The 17477-nt window shown below is 48.5% G+C and overlaps 1 protein-coding gene across 50 annotated transcripts in view; it reads left to right on the top strand.

The window, feature by feature from the left end:
• SORBS1 (sorbin and SH3 domain containing 1) overlaps positions 1–17477 on the top strand; it is a 263566-nt gene that overhangs the window by 224369 nt on the left and 21720 nt on the right. For 25 of the 50 annotated variants that reach the window (XM_066239014.1, XM_066239028.1, XM_066239012.1 and 22 more), the window contains 6 exons: positions 349–516; positions 5284–5330; positions 9038–9152; positions 9292–9417; positions 11293–11487; positions 12910–13683. In XM_066239014.1, coding sequence (XP_066095111.1) covers positions 349–516; positions 5284–5330; positions 9038–9152; positions 9292–9417; positions 11293–11487; positions 12910–13683 — 1425 coding nt within the window. The remainder of the gene's footprint in view (positions 1–348; positions 517–5283; positions 5331–9037; positions 9153–9291; positions 9418–11292; positions 11488–12909; positions 13684–17477) is intronic. The other 25 variants (XM_066239033.1, XM_066239024.1, XM_066239027.1 and 22 more) reach the window with 3 other exon arrangements.

The raw sequence follows: 17477 nt of genomic DNA, 5'->3' as shown, positions 1-17477 counted from the left end.
TGCCCTGGACGTGCCCCCTGGGTCACCTGGCCTTTGCTGCCCCCGTGTAAGCAGGGAAGTGGCTTTGGGCTTAGCCAGGGGGTAGTTTGCAGACAGTGTAACTGTACAGAACCCACCCGTCCCTGAGTCCAGTGTTTCCAGGTGTCTCCTGTGCAGTCTGTCTCCTTCCTACGCCGAGTGGCACGGGATGTAGGTATAGTGGTCGTGGTCATAAAACCCCTCCAACATCTAACCTTAAACTTTCCTCCCTATTGACCCAGCTCCTTCTTCCTGAGTTGTTTTTGTTGGCAGTTTTCCAATGCCCTGGACCAGACGATTCACTGCCCATTTTATGCAATTTCATGGCAGAAACTTTTAGCGGACCAGAGACGACTTAAGCGCGAGCAAGAAGAGGCCGATATTGCAGCTCGACGCCACACGGGCGTCATTCCAACGCACCATCAGTTTATCACTAATGAGCGCTTTGGGGACCTCCTCAATATAGACGATACTGCAAAAAGGAAATCTGGGTCAGAGGTCTGTTTTGGTCGCCTCGATCTGCTGCTTGACCCAAAGCCATATTTGCCTTCCCTCTGTAGGCCAAATTAGTTCCCCGAACAGCATCTGTCATCCTGGCTTCCCTTAGGCTTGCTTTGGCTCTCTGTGGCTGATCCGTGGACACGGGTCCCATCATGTCCTACGCTCTGTATGTCCAAGCATGCCTGGCTGTGGGACCGGGGTTTGCTGGCGCGCACCCCTCTGCATGCCTTAGAGCATCGGCTGCCTTCATGCGTCCAGTCCTCTACATCTGCCTTTTATCATGACACTGTGTTGCCTGTGCATTCTGCTTAGAAACCTTACACCTTAGTCCATATGCAGTAAGTAGCTGTGGTGCGGACAATGACAAGATTTTTTTTTTTATTTTTTATTACAGAGACAGAGAGAGAGTCAGTGAGAGGGATAGACAGGGCCAGACAGACAGACAGGAACGGAGGGAGATGAGAAGCCTCAATCATTAGTTTTTCGTTTTTGTTGCGCATTGCGACACCTTAGTTGTTCATTGATTGCTTTCTCATATGTGCCTTGACCGCGGGCCTTCAGCAGACCGAGTAACCCCTTTGCTTGAGCCAGCGACCTTGGGTCCAAACTGGTGAGCTTTTGCTCAAGCCAGATGAGCCCGTGCTCAAGCTTGGAGTCTCGAACCTGGGTCCTCGGCATCCCAGTCCAACGCTCTATCCACAGCGCCACCGCCTGGTCAGGCGACAAGATTCTTTAAAGAGATGGTGGAGTGAAACTTATGTTACAAAAGTTAGCTAGCGATGCATTATTTACACCGACCTTGACATTTAGTGACATTTATATTGAACTGTCAGAAAACAACACTTCCTGTCATCATTTTATAGTGAGTTGAGTAGCATTCAGTCGTGCTAAATGAAACCTCACTGACAAATGTTGAAACCCCAAAGGGTTTTGCAGTTAGGATGAGCTAAAGAGAGGGAGATCTCTCTGAGAGAGATTTCATTGGTTCCCTGAATTTTGACATTTCACAGCTGAGATTACAAAACTTAGTATTATAAGACGAACAGAAAAGCACTAAGCTTTGAAGTGATTTTGTTCAGGCCTCGGTCTCCTACACTAAGGTCAACACTTTGCAACCCTTGTGCTGGCCAAAGGCTGCATCTTGTGACAGAGTTTGTTTCGCCACGTGACCCTTCAGTGGCCCTGCTTAAGGTTAGCTCCTTTTGGGGTTATGAAAATAAGTGATACCCAAAGTATATACAGTTTTATAATCTTTCAGTATAGTAGATTAATATTCATTTTTCGATCTTTAGAATAACAGGTGACACTGGCTAGTGGTCAAATCGTTGTCTGGGAAGAAGAGAGAGAGAAAAGGAGACAGATTAGAAGAAGGAAAGCGAGAGACAGGAAGGAGGCTGAAAGTGGCATAAGGAAGAGGCAGAAGTTCCCAAGTGTCCATCAGTTGCGAGGGAAGGCCCGCCCCTCAGCTCCGATTGCTCCAGCTCCCCAGACCCCCTGTCCTGAAGGGTCTGGTGATGGTTGGCCCTCATTCCCGGGCCTGCTTGCTCGCGAGTGGTGGAGAAGACGGGAACACGCAGGCACCCTGGGCGCACATACTCACACGTAGAGGCAGGACATGTGAGTGGAGGTGCTGCTGGGGTAGAATTACCAAGGACAGAGGCAGGCAGACTGCCTAAGCCACCCTGCGTCCCTTCCAGAGCAGTGACTCTCAAATTTGAGCACATCAGAACCCCCAAGGGGCTTGTTAAAATACAGACTGCTGGGCTCCCTCTATAAAGTTTCTGGTTCTGGAGTGTGGCCTGAGAACGTGCATTTCTAACCAGTTCCCAGGTTATGTTGGTGATACCAGTTTAGAGACCAATCTTTGAAAATCACTGCCCTAAGATGTTGACAGATAAGACGTGAGAAAATAGACACCAACAAGCCCCAGGCCCACAAGGCTGTGTAGACAGACTTCAGACCCGTCTGGTAGACTTCGGGTGACCACTAGTTCTGTGCCAGACCCGGTGGGGAGGCGGAGTCAAGACTCAGATTATGCCCTTGGGAAGCTGGTAGACTAAAGGAAGAGGCAGCCTCCAAACAGTTACCTCTGTTGTGGTAAGTAACACAGTGCTGGGGAGCCAGGTGGATTCGGCCTCAGGGATACACAGAAAGAGAAAGAGGGAAGCGTGCTCCATAGAATCCGCGTTCCTCAACTTTGGGTAATGTATCTAATGAAAAAAGAAATTTCACCAACCCCCAGTATTGCCCTAAGCCAATTTATAAATTAAATAGTAAACTAAACACCTACACAACCTTTTTTTTTGTTGTTTGATTTTAGGGAGAGAGAGAGAGAGAGAGAAACATTGATCTGTTCTTGTATATACCCTGACTGGGGATCGAACCCACAGCTTTTGTGTGTCAGGACAGTGCTCTAGCCAACTGGTATCTCCAGCCAGGGCCACACCTATAAAACTTTATTAATCTGACAGGTTAGATCATTTTGTCTGAACTCAGTTGCCACTCCAAGTGTGAATATGATGCTCTTTTGGTATAAATTTTTAAAGTTCACACGGCCCTGTAGCTAGCTGTCATGGGTGACCTCCACTTTTACTGGAATCACTATGAAATGTTTGTAGTTACATTTTCGGTCATTTGGCTTCTCCGTGAACTTGTCATTTATCATTAACCCCACATCTGTTCTTTTCTTATTTGACTACAACTGTTCTACAACCGTTGTTTTTGTTTTTGTTTTTTTCCTACGACTGTTAAATTATATGTTCTTTGGTCAGACAGACACCATCCAGGTATTGAGATTGTGTGGCATTTGTTATCATTCACTTGACCTCTAATATGTATGTGTATAGACAGGTGGATAGAAACATCACCATGAATATACAAAAATCAGAAATGCCTGTGGAGAACTCGTGGCCCTTAAGACCCCTAGGAGACCCGCGACCCAGCCAGAGGGGCCTGGTCACACGGGGCATATCTCTGAGGGGTTAGGGTCTCTCCCTCTTCTGTAGAGCTCTTTAAAGGAGATCGAAAACTTCAGTTTGATGAAGTTTCTCAATACCATTTATTTCTCACCTAGAAGCTCCCATTTTCCCCTCTACTTTGGCCATGCCCTCTAATATTGAAGAGGACATTTGTGATTTAATTTTTATCACATTGCTTCCCTAGACCAGAAAGTCATGGGGTCAGAATTATATTGTTAGCTTTAAACAGCTTGCTCACATGAATTCTCTCCCCTATCTTTCTTTTTTTAAAAAAAGAAGAAATTAGTTTAAATAACTACTTTTATTTTAGCAAGTGAGAAAGACGGACTGACAGGAAGGGAGAGAGATGAGAGAAGCATTGACTCGCAGTTGCAGCACTTTAATTGTTCATTGCTTCTCATATGTGCCTTGACCGGGGGCTCCAACTGAGCCAGTGACCCCTTGCTCAAGCCAGCGGCCTTTGGGCTCAACTCAGCAACCATGGGATCATGTCAATGACCCCACTCTCAGGCCAGTGACCCTTCACTCAAGCTGGTGAGCCCGCACTCAAGCCAGCAATCCCACGCTCAAGCTGGTGAGCCTGCACTCAAGCCAGATATGCCCACATTCAAGCCAGAGACCTTAGGATTTCAAAACTGGGTCCTCAGTGTCCCTGACACCCTATCTACTATGCCACCACCAGTCAAATGACTACTTTTAATAGTGGGGAAGAAAGATCTGCAAATACACCTGGGGAAGTAAAGGTGAACTTTGTACTCCCTCTGCCAGAATTGGAAAGGAAGAAATTCCAGACAGAGAAGAGGGTTTAGACAAGGTGTAGCAAACAAAACTTGCCTGAAGGGGAGAGGGAGAGTGTAATAAGAGGTAAAGGTCATTAGGTATGAGCGGGAAGAAATTACCCACAGGCCTCAACCCACTTCAGGAATTGAAATTTGATCTGAGGGACAAGTTGAGAGCCTCAGCCAACTTCAAAGCAAGGAAGTGATGTGATGGAAGTATTTGAGGAATGTTATTTGTGCCCCTGAGTGACAGTAGATTAGAGTGAAGAGAAGTGAAGTCAAAGGAAGCTTTGTTTGTGCATGTGAACTAGAGGTCAGACCTGAGCAGGGCTCTGGAGGGGTGGAAGGGGAGGGAGGGCTGGCGTGACCTAATGACAGATGTGATAGAGAAGGGGAGGCTAAGGCCAAGGGAACAGCCAGGCCTGGAGTTCTGGAAGGAGAGGGCGCCCCAATAAATGGGAAGGGCAGCCTTGGAGAAAGAATGAGCTTGGGGCTCACTGTGTCTGGCTTTCTGGATGATCTCCCAGATCATGGGAAACGCATGGAGTTGAAGATGATGTCGAGGCGAGTCATGGTTTCATCCACTTGCAGGTTGAAACTTAAGTCAGGCAAATAGAAAATATAAGAGAGTAAGACTAAAAATTCCTAAACAGGAAGACGTCTGGCTAACTCCCTTTTGTTTTGGGGTTTTGTTTTTGCGTTGTTTTGTTTTTTAATAGCCATGCTCAGCTTTGGGAAACTAGAACTTCAGCTTTGGGACTTTAATAACCATCTCCTCCCCAAATGTGGCCCTCCTTAGGGAGGTTCTCATGCATGACGTAGTTGGCCAAACATCCATCTAGTGTTCTGCTAAGGTCAGACAAGTGGAGTTTTTCCCAGATGTATACACCAAAATGAACTGGTTAGATTGAATTTTTCTGCTTTGCTTTCTGGAAAGTCGTGAAAATGTGTCCTTTCCATTGTACATGAATTGTGACTTTTAACTTGACATTATTTCTTGTCTTTAGATGAGACCTGCCAGAGCTAAATTTGACTTTAAAGCTCAGACACTAAAGTAAGTGCCACCTCTCATACTTGTTTGCCATTTTACCTGCCTCTGTGAAACAAGAAGTTCACGTATAGAGAAGAGCTGGAGAAGAACCAATGATAAAACCCAGGGCTGTATGGAGTTTACTGTGTGCTGAGCACTGTTCAAAGTGCTTTACACTGTATTACCGCACTGCCTAGTTACACTGTGATCCTGTGAAGTCGGTGCTACTAGTACCTCTTTGTATAAATGGGGAAACTGAGGGACTGCATGGTGAAGGAACCTGCCCAGGCTGGTCAGTGATGGAGTCAGGATTCAAACCCAAGGAGCTTGGTGCTAGAGCCTGCGCTCTTTCCACTTTGCCACCCTGCCGCCTTCTATGTAGGGATTGAATTTTCCTGATTAGTGAACAAACCAGAACCAGCCTCTAGGAAGATAACTACCAGTTTTGCTACAATATCCCGAGAGGTTAAAGGCTTGTGGGAATCCACAGGAGACCAGCATTTCTCTAAGTGTGTTTCTCAGAATGCTAGCTCTATAAAATAATTTCTCATAGTGTACCAGCATAGGAGTGGGTCCGGGACCACCACATACCGTGTCCATACCTCCTACCCAGCCTTGAAGAGATACTTTGCTGTTGGCATACGACTGGCTCAAGAAGTCTTTCAATGAAGAAAGAAACCTGATTAGCTTATTGAACCCAGTGTTAACCTAAATTTAGATGTCCAGGAAACCTTTCTATTTTCCATGGAATGAAATTTGGGGAATGCTACCAAAAGCAGGGTTCCAAAAAGAGCCTGTTCACTTTATATCTAACTATGGATTTAAATGGCCCAGGAGTTTTTGGTGGCAGCAGTGACCAGCAGCCATCCCGCTGTCCTGAGGATAAGAGGCCCCCCCGTCTGGCGATGAGGGGGAGAGCTTCCCTCCCTCAGGCATTAGGACCTACTGTGTGGAGGCTGCTCAGCCATGTTCTCCTCCAACACAAAACCACAACCTGGGCACAAATCTGGTGCCTTTGGGTATGTTTGTAATTACTCGCCCGTTAGCTCAGCAGCTAACAAAAAGTGGTGGCATCGTGCCGGAAAGGGTATTGGCTTTTTAGAGTCCTGACTTAGCCGCTCATTGTCCCCGTGACTGTGGACAAGTCACCAACCCCTCTCCTAGCTCAGATTTCCTCATCTGTAAAATGGGCATAAAAATGCCTTGCTTGCACAGGCAGCCAAGGTAACATACTACTTACAAAACATTTTGTACAATGTAGCAAATCAGTACCCCTGCTTTTTTTAACCAAAGAGGATAACAAAGATTTATAAATTAAATATTAGCTCTATCAAGTACATATCTTCTTTTTAACTGAGAAAGATCCATGGAATACTGTTCTGTTGACAATATTATATTTACTCAGATTTAATTTTGTTTTTAGATTTTATTTATTAATTTTTAGAGAGAGGAGAGAGAGAAAGAGAGAAAGGAGGGAGGAGCAGGAAGCATCAACTTCCATATGTGCCTTGACCAGGTAACCGTGGGGTTTCGAACTGGCGACCTCAGTGTTCCAGGTCAACACTTTATCCGCTGCTCCACCTCAGGTTGGGCCGATATTTACTTAGATTTCATTTTTAATTTTAAAGAAGAAGAAGAAGAAGAGAGAGAGAGAGACAGGAACATCAGTCTGTTTCTGTATGTGCCCTGACCAAGGATCGAACCAGCAACCTCTGTGCTTCGGGAGGATGCTCTAACCAGCCGAGCCATCTGGCCAGGGCTAGATTTCATTTTTAAAAGTCTTATAAGAATTTTTTCTTTAGAGCAACCCTGTCAAATAGAGCAGGTGAGAAAGCTGAGTTAGACAGAACTGGCCCCCATTCACTGACGCCGCCAGTGTGGGAGAGGGGCTTCGTCCTCCTGCCTCAGCCCTCTCTCATTATCCCAGCTGCTCCGACAAAAGTGAAGAAAACTCTTTTAAAAGAGTAAATAACAGATCTGCAGACTTGAGTCTTTTGAACGTCTTCGGCCGCTCATAGAACATATGGGGTTCTATGTTTTCCCCATAGTATGTTACTCAAACAAGTGTTCAGTTAAACAGACTTCTTTGTCACGGGACTTATGCGCCTCTGCTGTACCCCTGTACACAGAGATACCCCCCCCCCCCTGCAAAGAGCTACAGTACATCACGTGATCGTTTCTCAACCGTGTTTTCCCCGGACCTCCTGGTCCGTCTTTGAGCATGAAAGCAGGCCTCCCGCTCGCACATGCGCTGTTCTCACCTGTCTGCCTGGTGGGGCCATCATGGCGCCCTCCTGCCTGGATGGCTGCAAGTCGCGTAGGGGAGCGGGGCTGGAGCCGGCAGACCTCTGGCACGGGTGAATGTGCTGAGGGTCTTTCTTTCTCTTCCACGTGCTCTTGGTTGAGTGGGAAGGGTGAGGGGGTGATTTCAGAACACTACCAAGGAGGACTATGGCAAAAAATTGAGTCAAAGACATTCCTTCTTACAGAGACAAACGCCCGGCTCCCTTCACAGGCCTCTTTCGGATTAGAATCCTCTCTACCCATGTGAGACCCACAAAGGCCGCCTTGTTCTTTCGTTCAGCACAGTGCTGACTTTGTGCAGTTTTCCAGATGTGGCCCCATTGTTCAGCGCGCATCCCTCGCGTACCGTGGGGCCTGTTGGCACACCGCGGCACAGGCGCGCCCCTCCATGCGGCATCGGACACCCCTCTTTACAGACGTTGGTTTGACACAAGTGGAAGACATCTAGGTTATTACTTTTATTCAAGAAAACTTCAGGTTACAATTTTTGTTCTCCTTTTAAGTTCTCATTTTGTTTATAAATTATCTTTTTGTCTTTTTTTTTTAAGTGGTCCTCATTAGAGGTTAACATCATTGTTATTTAGGCAAACAAAAGGATGGATATGGAAAACTTGGAAAAAGGGCATGAAGAACATTTGACTTCAAGATCCCTTTATGTTGAAAAGGAAGTGAATTAACATATTTACTGAGTGTTAATTATATGACAGACATGGTTTATTTGTAGTTTGTTGTTTGTTGGATTTTATTTGTAGTTTTTTAGATTTTCCAACAACTCTGAGTTAGCTTCTATTTTGATAAAGCATCTCAGAAATAATAAGTATCAATATTTTGCCCAAGGTTCCAGAGCTAGTAAATGGTATGACCGACTTTTAAACCCAGATCTGCATAATCGAGCCTTTCTGCTGCACCATGATGGATGGTGAAATGGGTGGGTGGATGGATGGAATGATAGAGGATATTAATATATGAGAAGTAATTTGATGGTAATTTAAAGCAATGAAGGCATTCCTTGACAGGGCAGAGAAGAGGGCAGTGAAGGCAGTGACAGTATCTAGAAGAAAATGGTTTTTATCATTTAATGAACATCAGTTAAGACTATCGAGTGTATTGCTTTGTGTTATGTAGACATTCTGAGCATAGGAGAGCACTTGCAAAAAATACACAGAGAAAACCACAACGGACTAATAAGGCTTCTGAACACTTTCAAGTGCTAGTTAGAAACTTAACATCCATCCTACAAAAAAACTGGAAGAATGCCAAATGGGATGTAATTTCCTGCCTTTTAGTAGGGTTCTCATTTCCAAATATGGAGCCCACTCTTGTATAATTTGGTTCTTTTGACCTCGCTCAAAGTCTCCTTTTGCTAAAAACGACACGTCTTAATCTTACGCATTACTGAAACATCTGCTAACATCCTCTGTTGACAGGGAGCTTCCTCTGCAAAAGGGAGACATCGTTTACATTTACAAGCAGATCGATCAGAACTGGTACGAAGGAGAGCACCACGGCCGGGTGGGCATCTTCCCGCGCACCTATGTCGAGGTACCGCAGCTCCTGCTTCTTCTAAGGAAGAGCCCGGTCCTGCCCAAAGCACCCTTGATTCACCGAGAACTTGTGTTTTGTTTCCGCCTTCCTTCCCACGTCCCCTCTTTCTTTCCCTTTACCCCTTTTCCTTTCTCAGCTTCTGCCCCCTGCGGAGAAGGCTCGGCCCAAGAAGCTGACGCCAGTGCACGTGTTGGAATACGGAGAAGCCGTTGCTAAGTTTAACTTCAATGGTGATACGCAAGTAGAAATGTCCTTCAGAAAGGTGAGCTGCCCTCTCACCCCATGCTTCAGGGCTCTGGCGGGTGGCACTGTCCTCGTGGCAGGGTGACACTGCAGGAACACCTTAAAGATGTGCCCAGTCAAGGGCAGTATGAAGGGCACTTGGAGAATTTTCTCACCCGAGGCTAGTGTCTGGGTTTAGCTACATCGAGTTCACTGATTAAAGGCAGTATTCCTGGAATCTTTGACAGCTGTTATAACTGTATTCAGTCAGCATTGATTGAGCACCTAAGGATGTGATAAGCACTATGGTGACTTGGTTTTCCATCACATGATATGTGGCCTAGTCAAGAAAAACAAGTCTGTTGACACCAGGAGAGATCTGAAGCCAAAAGTCACAGGTTATCAGCTCTGTGGCTTTTGGGGAATTAAATAATTTTTCTGAGCTATCATTTCTTCATCTAGAATGAAGATAAGAGGCTCTCACAGAGGTGTTGTAAGAGGATTAAATGAAACAACATATGTGAAGCCCCCAGCATGACACGTGGCATCGAGTCAGTGCTCAGTAAACAGGACATGCCATTGTTATGATCACTTATTATTGCCTCTAGGAGCTCAGCATGCTTAATTTGAAGTCAGCTAAACTTGCAGAGACGCTGTTCTTCCCAGGAATTCAAACACTCTTTACCTGTCAAAACTCTTTGACTTGCTCAAGTTATTTAAGTTACTAATTTTATTGAGGATTGAGGGAGGTGAGCACATGCCTTGGATCAAGATGAGCCCTTACAGAACAGAGAAATACTGGATGCACCTCAATTGCCCAACATCAGGAGACCAGTAATTAAGCCAGTGTATGTGTGTGCAAGGGAGTATTCCGCAGTGGCCGTTAAACTGTGTGACACTGTTAAAATGTAGAATTAAATTTCTTGATAAAGAATGAGGTTCACTGTATGTTAGTAGAGAAAAGCAAGTTGGAACAGAGAAATACAGTGCATACTCTTTTTTTTTTTTAAGAAAAAAGGTGCAAGTCTAATTCACATGTATAGAATTCAGTCTGAGAAATTCCTATATCAAAATATTAATAGTAGTTACCCCAAGCAATAATATTATGGGTAATGGTTACTTTTGCTTTATATTTACTTGTGTCTTAATTTTTTTATGATGACACAGGAAAAAAAATAAAGTTACAAAAACAAAGAGAAACCCTTCCCCAAAACCTTTGCCTTACAGAAGAGGTTTGCATATCTGTCTGCTTTTCAATCAATAGTCAAAAACACTGCATTTGCCTACTAGCTTGGGGGAATGAATCTGACCTTCCCCTTTATGTTATATAAACATTCTCTCTAGTATGACGTAAGTAAGAATCCTTAGTTCTACTATAGGGGTCCCCAAACTTTTTACACAGGGGGCCAGTTCACTGTCCCTCAGACCGTTGGAGGGCCGGACTATAAAAAAAACTATGAACAAATTCCTATGCACACTGCACATATCTTATTTTAAAGTAAAAAAACAAAATTGGAACAAATACAATATTTAAAATAAAGAACAAGTAAATTTAAATCAACAAACTGACCAATATTTCAATGGGAGCTATGCTCCTCTCATTGGTGAATGAAAGAGGTACCCTTCCAGAAGTGTGGGGGGGGGCTGATAAATGGCCTCAGGGGGCCGCATGTGGCCCGCGAGCCGTAGTTTGGGGACCCCTGTTCTACTAAGTATTTAAAGGCCAAGGTTAACCTCCCAGCATCGGGGTAGCTCTGCTGCTGTTAGCATCTCCATCCCGGTGATATTAGTTCTTTCCAGGTTTTGGTGAGCAAAGGAGGTGGTAAGCAGGACAGCGGAGGGCGCAGGCAGGGCCTCGGGTGGGGCGTGCTGAGGCGTGGTAGGGTAAGGGCCTGTGTGTTGCCGTGTCTTCCAGGGTGAGAGGATCATGCTGCTTCGACAGGTGGACGAGAACTGGTACGAGGGGCGGATCCCAGGGACGTCCCGGCAAGGCATCTTCCCCATCACCTACGTGGATGTGATCAAAAGGCCGCTGGTTAAAAACCCAGTGGATTACATCGACCTGCCTTTCTCCTCCTCCCCAAGTCGTAGTGCCACCACCAGCCCACAGGTACCTAAGCTTCTCGTCTCCTTCTCGTAGCACGACAGGCCCACAGTGTTGATGGCGCCTGGTCCCTTGCGGGGGCCCTTCAGCGCGGTGAATAAGAATCGTCCTCAGCTACACACAGTGTCCACGGCGGGTCTATTTTCATGCACACAGAGGGCATTTTTCACACACTTGGCTAGAGAAATGTTATCTCAGGGAAAAGGAAGAGCTTAAGGAGATCGCTCTGGGGATAAGATAACTAAGGAAAGAAAAGTAAGAGCCTTTATCGACCCTGTCCTGGAAGTACCCAGTGGAGTGATGGTTGGGGTCCCACAGTACCACATATACCATGGCCCAAGTGCGGCTCTCTTCATCGTCTGGTGGTCAAGGCTGGCCTGCAGAAGGTAGAGGTCCAGCCTATTCTTTGCAAGCAGAAACCAGTTGAAAAAGTAACTTAGAACATCTCTGTCTACACTGGGCTGAAAAGGTGTAAGTTTATCTTAAAATGTTTGCATTCCTGAACATGAATTATGAGCAAACTTGTTTTAAAATGTAAATTGTTCCAAACCTATTGCCACTTTCCCAAAGCCAAGAAAAAATGAGGACCTTGCAGTCATGGTGGGGTGACTTCCTGTCTAAGAGACGGACCGAGTTGCCATTGTGAGTTGTCAGGAGGATGGCCATAGGAAGGAGAGCAGGTCTGGGGACCTGGGGGTGACAGCTGGATGGTACCTGTTTTCTCTCATCCGCTAATCATTTCCTCCTCTTCTGACCTCCTCTTGCTGACCCAAGGAGATGGTTATTGGCAGGCTTCCTGCCCAGCAGGGTTCATCTCCTGTGACCTTACAGGGACAGAGTGTGACACTGGTGCAGGGCATTCTACTTTGTAATAGGGTGAACTCAGCTAACTAGATATTTTGCCTGACCATTGCCAAGCAAAACGGTGAAACAAGCTGAGTACACTGCTCACACTCCTCTCGGAAGGCTCTTTGCTGAGCCCCCAAGAGAGAATAAAAACCCAAGGAACGGCCAGGGCAGTGGCAGGCACCGTTTTCCCCTCGTGGTTCTGGGTCAGCGCTTCGGCTGCGGAGGTGGTCGGGCGGGGCAGGGAGGGGGGCTTCCACCGTGTCCCTTTGAAAGTCCGACTCTGCAGACCAGGCCAGCACCACGTGTCACTGCCCCGGCGGGACCCTGTGTCCCACACCCACTCCACTTGCTCCGTCCCTCCTTCCCACCTGCACGCAGCCACGTGCACAACCGCATCCCAGTTTCTCTCCAAACCTGAGCAGACAGTTTCCATTTTGGACACCAGAGTGTCCCACCTGTCTCCATTTCATCCCTTTCTGCGTATCTATCCCTTGTGATAATCCCCTCCTTTCTTCTTACGCTGACTCGATACCTTTTGCTTCTTTCTTTTGTTTTCCTCTCTCTCCTTTTCTTTTTAAGTTTCCCAGTCACAGCAAGTACATCATGCCAGCCCCCTCATCTCTGCCTCACCTCCACCGAGCCCTGTCCCCCGAGATGCACGCTGTCACCTCTGAGTGGATCTCGCTGACTGTAGGGGTCCCGAGCAGGCGGCCTCTGGCCCTGACCCCGCCCCTGCCTCCTCTGCCGGAGGCTTCTGTCTATTACGCTGATGCCCTTGGCTTGTTGTCCAGGCCTGGTCCCGCCCTGCCCCTCGGCCTCCCCTATGTGAGTTGGTCAGATCGGTCCATCCCACGCTCGATGGTTTCCCCACTGGCCCTCCCCGCCCCCCACAAAGCCTACTCCCTGGCACCTGGTACTCAGGCCTCCCTTCACATCAACGGAGATAGTGGCATCCACGTGCCATCTTCCAGTTTCCGACAGGACAGCTTCTCCCAGCCATCACTTGGGAGCTCTGATAGAGTCATCTCGGAGCTTAGCAACGCCTTTGGCAGCCAGGGGCAGCGGCAGGCATGGCGAGAAGAAAGTAGACAGGATGAGAGGAAAGCAGACAGGGAGGCAGATGAGAGGTGCCCTGGTGGACTCAAGATCTCTAAGAAGAGCTGCTTGAAACCTTCAGACGTGGTCAGGTGCCTGAGCACCGAACAGAGGCTCTCAGATCTCCGCAGCCCAGAGGAGAGCCGGCCCAGCAAGCCCCTGGGTAGCCCCTTTCCGGGAAGGGAGGCCGAGCAGACAGAGCTGCGTAGAGGTGGCGAGCAGTCTGGGAGGATGGCTGCTCGGAGTGGTGTGAGCCAGGTAGGCCTACCGCATGCCGTGTGTGCCTTGGCGTCGGAGTCGGCAGGGTGGGCCAGACACCTCAGCCACGGTCCCTCTGCTGAGGCCACGCGGACACCAGTGAGACCCACCTGCTGGTCTTGGGAGCAAATATACCACCCAGGAGGGAACAGAGGAGTCCTTAATAAATGTGTCGGGGCTGGGGACAGTCAGAGGCAAAAGACTGGCTCTATTCTGGCCTTTGAGGTGACTCAGAAGTTCACCCATCCCTGCTTTGGAGATCATCTTAGTTTGCTTGGACTAACTAACATGGCTGAGAACACCAGGCTTCGGTTCGCTCAGTGTGGTTTGGTTCTGTGCGTGTCACCTTTGTTTTCATAGCCCGTGGCACTCTGCCAGCGCCCAGCTCTGTCAGGTCTCCGTCCTGTCTTTTGTGTGTGTGTGTGGGGGGGGGGTGCACAGGGCCTTTGTTCACTGGCGAACAAAAGCATTTGGGTCCTGGGCGGAGCATGCAGGCCCAGCACTGGGACCGTCTCAGATACAGTGTCCTTGAATGAGCAGGCCAGGTTTTTGTTTGTTTGTTTGTTTGTTTTTTCATTTTTCTGAAGCTGGAAACAGGGAGAGACAGTCAGACAGACTCCCGCATGTGCCCGACCGGGATCCACCCGGCACGCCCACCAGGGGCGAAGCTCTGCCCACCAGGGGGTGATGCTCTGCCCATCCTGGGCGTCGCCATGTTGCGACCAGAGCCACTCTAGTGCCTGAGGCAGAGGCCACAGAGCCATCCCCAGCGCCCGGGCCATCTTTGCTCCAATGGAGCCTTGGCTGCGGGAGGGGAAGAGAGAGACAGAGAGGAAAGCGCGGCGGAGGGGTGGAGAAGCAAATGGGCGCTTCTCCTATGTGCCCTGGCTGGGAATCGAACCCGGGTGAGCAGGCCAGGTTTTTAGGTGACTGTTCCATTTTCTTTCTGGGTCAGCTACAAAGATTTCAGAGTTTGGACCAATGGGACCTTAGGTTTTGAAAGCTGAAAAATTGGGGGGTTGTAGGGAGATGAACTTGGCAAGTAGACCGTGATTCTGATTTGCTATGCTGTTTAATACCCCAAACGTCAAAGACTTTGAGTAGCTTCTCCAAAGGAGCCAGGGTTGAATGCCTGCTCACCTCCTAATGTCTGCTGACGTGGGAGTTACTTCCCCTCTCTGAGCCTCGGTTTTTTCATTTGTGAAATGGACATAACACGTACCTCAGAGTGGTTGAAAGAATTCCACAACGTAATATGTGAGAGGTGCTCAGCACAGGGGTTGGGAGTGGAGCACGGTCAGCAAGACGGAGACGATCCATCTTGGGTGAGCTAAAGCTCCCTCTGGACCCAAGAACATTCTAGAATGTGTTTAGAACCAGGTGGAATTTTTGAGGATGTCTCTCCAAACCATTGCCTACAGTAAACTATGCTTTATCTCAGACCTACAATCCTGGTGTCTCTTTAAAGTTTCAGTTATTCACTCAACAAATATTTATTCAAGACCTGTAGACACCAGGCCCTGCGTGGGGTAGAGGGGTCATTCTATACCTGCCCTTGAGGAGCCCGAGCGGCACTGAGACTGGCGGGCGTAGCAGTGTCACAGCCACCGTAATAGGGGTGCTGGGAGCCCACAGAGGCTGGAAACCCAGGTGAGGCCAGACCTCCAGCTCCAGCCTGACAACTGGCAGAGGGGGTCGTTTGCTCCAGGGAAGGACAGTATGGGACAGTGACAACCAATCAGGCTTAGCCTCTTGCTAGCAAGCCATTTAACCTCCCCAGCTATGATTTTCTCATGTGCAAGGCGGTCCCTCCCTCTTCAGGGGGGTGTAAGGATTCAATGAGGAGATGTAGTGCCTGATCTGGGGAAGGCTCCACGAGTGAGCGTGGCTCCAGCTCCGAGTGTGCGACCGAGGGAAACAGCAGCACTAGGGAAGGCTTGGCCCGGCAGGTGCTCCTGACGTGTGTGTGCTCCTGGAGAAAAAAAGGGTGAGTCCAGTTAAGGAAAGAATGGTCGCTGCGGAGATGTGGTGAAGTGGCTAGTGGGAAAGTGTTAAATGTCTGACACAGGAACAATTCTGTAAACATTCTAAGTCAGCCTAAGGCAGCGAGTCACAACGACCTGTTTCAGGACCCAGTGTACAGGAAGTGTGCGTGCTGCTCGAGCTCTGGGTGGGGGCAGAGTGACACTTGTCACTTCCTAGTGGAGGGCAGGAGAGGAGCTGGCAGCTCGGGAAGCCAGGCTGGATGGAACCGCTTTTCCTTTCCTGTGGGCCTCCGAATCCCGGGTACCACCGCCGGACCCCTCCTGCTCTTGCAGCACAGGCCCCTTCTCCATGGATGTGCCCGGCTGCGGGTCCCCACCTGACCCCCTCTTGAGAGCTAGAGGGCTTTGTGAAGGGGGCGCCTGTCCACACACCTGCCTCCCGACCCCTTCACTTTCCCCTCCTGTCCCTGGGACCAGGCGCCAGCAACTTGGGAAATGGGGTCCTTTTAAAGGAGCTTCCTGCCTCTTGAGGCCCTCTTTGGGTGACAGAGCTAAATAAAGATGGAAAGGACTTAAGTGACAACTGTTCTTTGGTGGCCCGTCAGGATGACGTGACCTCAGGCTGAGTCACTTGTTTAGATAAATGCATTCCAGCCCAGTCTGTGTTATCAGGAAAGCTGCTGGCCACTGTTCTCCTCGCTGTGGGGAGCTGAACCAAGAAGTCAGTTTGTCATGGTTGTGGGGAAGCTGGGATGAGTATCTGACAGGAAAGAGGGAATTTTACCTGGAAGCCTTGGAATAGCAGACATTCTGAAACGTTATGATCATGTACTCTTCCATTCGGGCATCAAGGCTGTTCCAGGCACTGTGCTGAGTGCTGTAAGGGGGGGGGGGGGCGGTGAACTTCATCATGGCTTCTTCCTGTCGCTCTGGGGAAAGTCTTCTTCACAGGCTCAGAGGCACTGTGTGATCGGGCTGTTTAGACAGCAAGCCAATCTCATATTCCAAAGCCACTCATGCTGTTTGCCTGGAGAACGGCCACCCGTCCCACACTTCTGCACTGAGCTGGTATTTCTTCCAGGAAGCCTTTCCTTAACAGCAGCCTCCCGCCCCTGCCGGACTGGAATGAGTGCTCTGACTGTGCTTCCACAGCTCTCCACACCTGACCTGTGGGGGCACGTCTGCAGCTCTGGCAGTCGCCCCTCTGCTTGTCTGTGTCACAGAGTATTAGTGCCCTGAAGTGGGAGACCAGGACACCTGATGTATTGAAGGCACTCCATGAATATTTGTTGAGTGAAAGGAAATACTAAAAATAACCCCAAATAAAGGATTGTGTGATCCTCACTGGGGAAATGACATGTTCACAAATAATTATAATGCAGACAGAGAAGGAGAGTAACAAACAGCTCACTCTAGAAGTTCAAAGTAGGGAGCAAAGAGAAACAACAGGAGGGGGAGGGGCCATCTGGAAAGACTTCCTAAGAAAAGTGATGTTCGACCTGGGGCTTCAAAACAGGGAGTTTTATGATAGGCAAACAGCAAGAGGGTGGCAGTCAAAGCAAGCGGTTAGCCCACCCAGAGCCCAGCAGTGCGAATGTAAGAGAGGGTTGTGGGGAATGGTGAGCTCCTGGTTGGGCTGAGCTTAGGGTGTCTGCAGTGGACAGAGGGGGCAGTGTGGAGAAGAGGCTGGAGCACAGCACGTAGAGGCTCGTGGGCGCCACGGTAGATGCTCATCAGCGCCTCCTGAAAAGGTGCCTAGTCATCTTCCTCACAGTCACGTGACCCTGTGACCGGCTGTCAGACTTCCCT

Source organism: Saccopteryx bilineata, chromosome 7 (genome assembly GCF_036850765.1).
Source record: "Saccopteryx bilineata isolate mSacBil1 chromosome 7, mSacBil1_pri_phased_curated, whole genome shotgun sequence".
Lineage (NCBI taxonomy): Eukaryota > Metazoa > Chordata > Mammalia > Chiroptera > Emballonuridae > Saccopteryx > Saccopteryx bilineata.
The sequence above is the reverse complement of the archived record's forward strand: the minus strand, read 5'-3'. Positions and strand labels throughout refer to the sequence as shown.